Source organism: Priapulus caudatus, unplaced genomic scaffold (genome assembly GCF_000485595.1).
Source record: "Priapulus caudatus unplaced genomic scaffold, Priapulus_caudatus-5.0.1 Scaffold813, whole genome shotgun sequence".
Taxonomy (NCBI): domain Eukaryota; kingdom Metazoa; phylum Priapulida; class Priapulimorpha; order Priapulimorphida; family Priapulidae; genus Priapulus; species Priapulus caudatus.
The window spans coordinates 35,181-41,395 of NW_014577874.1; the positions used below are offsets into that span (position 1 = coordinate 35,181).

General features: G+C 51.9%; 1 protein-coding gene across 1 annotated transcript; it reads right to left on the minus strand.

Moving 5' to 3' along the window:
* Positions 1–422: 422 nt before the first annotated feature.
* LOC106813715 (laminin-like protein epi-1) lies at positions 423–5,734 on the minus strand. Its single transcript, XM_014817925.1, has 10 exons — positions 5,561–5,734; positions 4,702–5,028; positions 4,168–4,327; positions 3,516–3,628; positions 2,860–3,050; positions 2,181–2,465; positions 1,782–1,882; positions 1,456–1,569; positions 939–1,084; positions 423–606 (listed from the first exon to the last, which is right to left on the minus strand). Exons 1-10 carry the CDS (start codon positions 5,563–5,565, stop codon positions 423–425), a joined length of 1,626 nt encoding a protein of 541 aa, XP_014673411.1. The 5' UTR covers positions 5,566–5,734.
* Positions 5,735–6,215: the final 481 nt, after the last annotated feature.

Genomic DNA, 6,215 nt, shown 5'->3' on the forward strand with positions numbered 1-6,215 from the left:
CCAGCCCCGCGATGAAGTAACTCAGGTTACGCGCCGCATCCATCACTATAACACGCATAATCACCATGTCACACACGCTGCTGCTGCTGCTGCTGCTGCTGCTGCTGCTGCTGCTGCCATCACTATAACACGACACTAACTCCAACCGACTACGTACCAACGGACACGGCTGCTGCTGCTGCTGCTGCTGCTGCTGCTGCTGCTGCTNGAGAGAGAGAGAGAGAGAGAGAGGGAGAGAGAGAGAAAGAGAGAGAGAGAGAGAGAGAGCGAGGGAGAGAGGGGGGGGGGGAGGAAGAGAGAGACAGAAGGAGAGAGGGAGAGACAGTTAATCTGCCTACTCTTGCATTTAATCGTTTCTGTCTATCTATATAACAGATGAGGTAAGCACGGACGACCATACACAAAACCAATAAACAAATCGCTTACTTGGAGTTGACGGTAATGTCGCCTAGACAACCGCTAAATGCCGCGAGGGTGAGTGAAGCGCCCTCTGTGATGCCGTAATCGGTCGGTACGCCGGCCATCCACAGCGCCGCCTGGTGGTCGGGGCCGGCATCGCTCAGCTCCTGGTCTTTGCGATCGCCTTCGTCAATGTCAATGTGTAGCCTGAAGCCAGTAGAAATAGATGGTTGAGCCTATATTCGAAACCTCCCCCACTACCCCACCATCACCCCAGTGTGTAGCTTGCAGCCAGTAGAGATGGATGGTTGAGCCTGAATTCTAAACCTCCCCTACTCCCCCCCCCCTTATGTCTACTCCCGGACCCCATTCTTCTAAACCTCCCCTACTCCCCCCCACCTTATGTCTACTCCCCCACCATCACAACTCTCCCTGTTTCCCCTGTGTGTCCATCCTCGGATCCCATTCTTCTAAACCTTCCTCCACCATCACAGCTCTCCCTGCTCCACCCCCTGTCTCCATCCTCGGACCCCATTCACCTTCCTGCGTCCTTGAGAATGTTGACAAAGTGCCATTCTCCGTCGTTGTAGTTGTTGTTGTTGCTCTGCAGCACGGTGGACAGGTCGTCGCTGGTGTGTACAACAGCCACCCTACCCTCCAGCAGCTGTGCTGACAGCGCATGCGTCTGTAACGTACGCACGCGTAGCCGTAATTATGTAACATGTCTAAAGGGTAAGGTGTAGGAGCTTGGAGTAATCATTCTGACTGATTACTCAAGATGATTATGTCTGATTTATTATGATGATTATACTCTGATTACGTCAGAATGATTACTCCTAAGGTAGGAATAATGGTAACATATCACGTGTGACGGTAAAGTAGGAGGGGATTGAGAAATTTGTGTGTAGAATTTGTGTAGAAAATTCATTAACGCAAACACAGGCATACAGACAAACAATAAACATACAGACGCACATACACACGCACACACACTCACGCACGCACGCACGCACGCACGCACGCACGCACGCACGCACGCACGCTCCACCGCCTCACCTGGCCGGCATCAGCAGCATACATGACGAGCGAGGTCGGTTGCAGGGTCCTGAACTTGAACGTGAGAGCCGCCTGTTCACCAAACGTTACGTCCGTGTGCTCCGTGTAGCTGCCCTGTAATGACGCGATGCAACATTAGTAGCGCCCCCTACGTGCAGGCGTATCGCACTCGGTGGCGCCACCTCAGCATTTGACTCTCCGTTATCGCAACAACCACGATATATACCACTTGTATTACTATATCGTTGAACATTTGACCTTTAACCCGTGACGCAATTCACTATCTACTCGCTGCGTAACCTCTGAACTTTAACCCCGTGACGTACCTGAGCGCCGTCAAACGAAGCGACGCGGACGATGGTGTCGGGGCATCCGGCGACGATGCCGCGCGCATCCTTGTTGATACTCATGTCAACGATCGTCGTGCCTGCAAGACACGCAGCATGTACGTACAGCACAGGGTAGAGGGAGGAGGCAGGAGGGAGGAGGGAGGAGGAGGGAGGAGGGAGGAGGTTAGCATATATAAACAGCACAGAGGGTAGAGAGGAGGCTGGGCGTTAGCAGGCATGTACCCCCAGCAGACAAGGAGCAAACGCAAACTGAGGTGAGACAAGAGAAGGCTGAGGTTGAGGTGCAGACTGAGTAAGGCCACAGACACCCCACCAGGGGGCGCACACACACACCACCAGGGGGCGCACACACACACCACTAGGGGGCGCACTCACCTAGCTGCACGTTCCTGATGCATCCCTCGAGTCCGCGCGCTGTGACGTCGCGCAGCGTAGGTGGCGCTAGCGTGCCGCCGATGTAGACGTCGTCACCGATGTCGAGCTTTGTGAGCGAGCCGGGTGCGACGCCGCTGCCCGCCTCCTCCCCGTCCACCAGGAGGAGCCCCTCACGGCCGAAGCGACGAGCGTTCACTGTGTGCCATGCACCGTCGTTGTACGTCGCGTTCGTGCGGATCTGAGCGCGCCCGGAACCCATGTCGTACTGGAAGAGCACGGCACCATCTGGCGAGAAGAGAACGCCGAGTCAGAGCGAGGCTATTTATATATTATATTGTATTGTATGATATTATTGTTTTATACTGTAATACATTATAGCACATTATATTGTATTGTATTGCATTGTATCATAATATATTATCTTAGGAAGGCAAGGTAGGAAACTAGATTTGACAAAGACTGTTAGGCATTTATAACACGTTCATGCAAATTGTACTAAAAAGTACTAAATTTGTTCCCAATAAAAATCTCCGATCAAAAAAATCAATACGTTCAACCGACTTCAACTCAAAAGTACACCGCCTCCCCTCCCCCCCGCAGTGGCAGTGCTGCCCCCTGTACGCACCGATCTACACCGCCTCCCCCCCCCCGCAGTGGCAGTGCTGCCCCCTGTACGCACCGATCAGCTCGAGTGCGAGGAAGTCTCGGTCCTTGCCGCCGTAGATGAGCAGTCCTGCGTCGGCGAAGCTCCTGAACTCCAGCGTGACGTCAGCGCTGTCCTGCGGGTTGAAGTCGCCGCGCGCGACCACGACGTAGCCGCTGCCGTCAAACTTGTATCCCGATGCACCCTGCTGCACCTGCAGCTGATCCCTGCAAGCAACGCGTAAAAACAACGGAACGTCGCTGAGAGATGTGACGCGCGAGGCCATGTGGATGAATGAATTAGACGATTGATAATTCAATTATGAAATATGATATTATATGTGGCTTCGAGAGGCAAGAATCGATGCAAAGGCTATAAATAGAATGTAATACAAATATAAAGAAATGCAAAGACGAATACAAGGATGTGCGAGGGGGGAGGGAGGGGGAGAGGAGGAGGTAAAGGGGAGGCAGGGGAGAGGAGAGAGAAGAGAGGAGGAGGGAGAGGGGACGAAGGAGAGAGGAGGAGGAGGTAAGGGGGATGGAATGGAGAGGGGAGGGGGTAAAGGAGATGGAAGGGAGAGGAGGAGAAGGTAAGGGAGATGGAAGGGAGAGGGGAGGGGGTAAGGGGGATGGAAGGGAAAGGAGGAGGAGGTAAGGGGGATGGAAGGGAGAGGGGAGGGCGTAGCATACCTCTCCTTGCAAGCTTCGAACAGGTTTTCGGCATGGACGAAGTTCCAGAGAGGCAGTGGCTGCTTGTTGAAGCTGACAGACTCAATACAGCCGGTGTAGCGGCGATTGGCAACCTACAATTACATACTTACTATATACTTGTATATTAGATGTTTACTCTATCTAAGCACGTAAGTAATCCTACAACAACAACGTAGTGACGATAATTATACTCTATCTAAGCTTGGAGTAATCATTGTGATTGATTGATTAATTGATTGATTGATTGATCAGTCAGAATGATTACTCCAAGATCTAAGCACGTAAGTGAATCAGTAACCAAGTAAGTAAGTAAAGTAGAAGATAGAGTATGATACAGATAAGATGTGAGATCACATAGCTATCATGTACAACCATCAGACAATCATGGTGACGTAATCATAACTGTGACGTAATGCATCACCATGACAACAACAACAACTACGCATGTAAATAATGCAGCATCATTTCGTGCGCCGGCCCATCACACACACACACACGTCACTGCTAAACGCACAACGCCGTGGTAACCCAGGCAACGCACAACGCCGTGGTAACCCAGGTAACGCACATCGCCGTGGTAACCCAGGCAACGAGCGGACACTACCAACCACCACCGCGCCACCGACCTTACCTGTGCGGGCAGGGAGACGGTATCGGAGGCACCACCTACATAGACGACGCTGGTCTCGGGGTCGAGGTTGAGGGAGGTGAACTGACCGGGGGCAGTTCCCTCAGCGATCACGTTGTCCTCCCCATCCGTTCTCACGGTCAGAGTCGCTGTCTTACCAGTCCTGCAAGCACGAGGAGCAATGAGGCGGTGATAACATCGTCGTCATTGTCGGAAATCATCATCATCATGTTATTTGTCATAATATCATCACCATAATCATCATAATCCATCATCATCGTCATCATCATCATCATCATCATCATCATCATCATCATCGTCATCATCATCATCATCATCGTCATCATCATCATCATCATCATCATCATCATAATCGTCATCATCATCATAATCATTGTCATCATCATCATCTTCGTCATCACCATCTGCATCATCATCATCATCATCATTGTCATTAGCATATTTATTCATCATAATCATCATCATCATCATCATCCCCATCATCATCATCATCGTCCTCTCCGCCGCTGCGCTCACCTCTCAGCGATGACTTCGTGCCACTGCGCGTCGTTGACCAGCTTGTCGTTGCTGATGCTTGCCACGCCCGCTCCCAACTCAAACCTCATCACACACTTCCCTCCGACGATCTCCAACGCGACAAAGTCCTCGCTGTCTTCCTCCCGCTCCGCCGCCGCCGCCGCCGCCTCGCCGTGGTGCTCCCCCTGGTGGCCGCCGCCCGTACCCATGTAGACGAGCAGAGCGTTGGCTTTGGTCGTGCGGAAGTAGAGGCTGACGACACCGTGGGTCGGTGACTCGCCGAGGTGCTTGGGGTTTCGCACGTGCAGCGTCGTCGCAGCGTTGAACCTGCAAGAAGCAGATGATGACGTGTGCGTGTGTGAGGAAAAGGAGGAGAAGGAGGGGAGGAAGGGGGAGGGGGAGGAGGAGGAGGAGATAATGGTGCTTGGGGTTTCACACGTGCAGTGTCGTCGCAGCGTTGAACCTGCAAGATGCAGATGATGACGTGTGCGTGTGTGAGGAGAAAGGAGGAGGAAGGGGAGGGGAAGAGGGAAGGAGGAGGAGGAGGAAGCAGGAAGGCTGTAGGAAGGAGGACAGATGAAGAGAAAAGCAAGACTGGTAAATAACAGGAGGAGGTGATTGGACGGAGGAGCAAATCGGTCTACATCGGTTTCAGAGAAGGCATACATGTTTTAGTTGTGTGTACAGGAGGCAAACTCGTACACTAATAAAAAGCAACACTTTGTCCGTATCATCGCGAACCTTCGCTCGTGAGTGGCAATAATTCACAGCAACTACACTAGATGGGCAGCAGTACTCACACCACGCCGAAGCCCCTGCCTATAACTTGCGTGCGGCGGCACTAGATGGCAGTACTTACTTCATGCCCAGCTTGATGGCTGTCAGCCTTCTCGACGCGCCTGTTCTCGAAGGTCCCTGAACGACGAATCTCTCCCCCCACGTCACACCGAAGCTGTGTTGACTGACCGCGACTTACGCTCCCACCAGTCCCGGTATCATCTGATCTGTCTGAGGCACCATCGACTTTACGCGATCAACTGTATGAGGAGAGAGAGAAATGTTAAGGAGAGCATGGAGAGAGAGGGGAGAGTAGAGATGAGCAGAAGACGAGAGAGGATCGAAGAGAGAGAGAGAGGAGAGCGAGAGCGAGAGAAGGAGAGAGAAGGAAGAGAGAAACAGGGAGATATTGAGGAGAAGAGGAGAGAGATTAATAATGTTGCTTATGGTCACAAAGCGCAACAAAGAAACCAGCAGCGACAAGTGACACGGAATAATCAGGGGGGAAATATCTACACAGGATACAGCGATATCTACACGGATACAGCGATTTCTACATCGGATACAGCGATATCACAGCGGATACGCGATATCTCAAGCGATACAGGATATCTACAACGGATACTGAGATATCTACACGGGATACAGGGATAATCTACACGGATACAGGAATATCTATCAACGAATACAGGGATATCTACCACGATACAGCGACATCTACGAACGGAAATACAGGG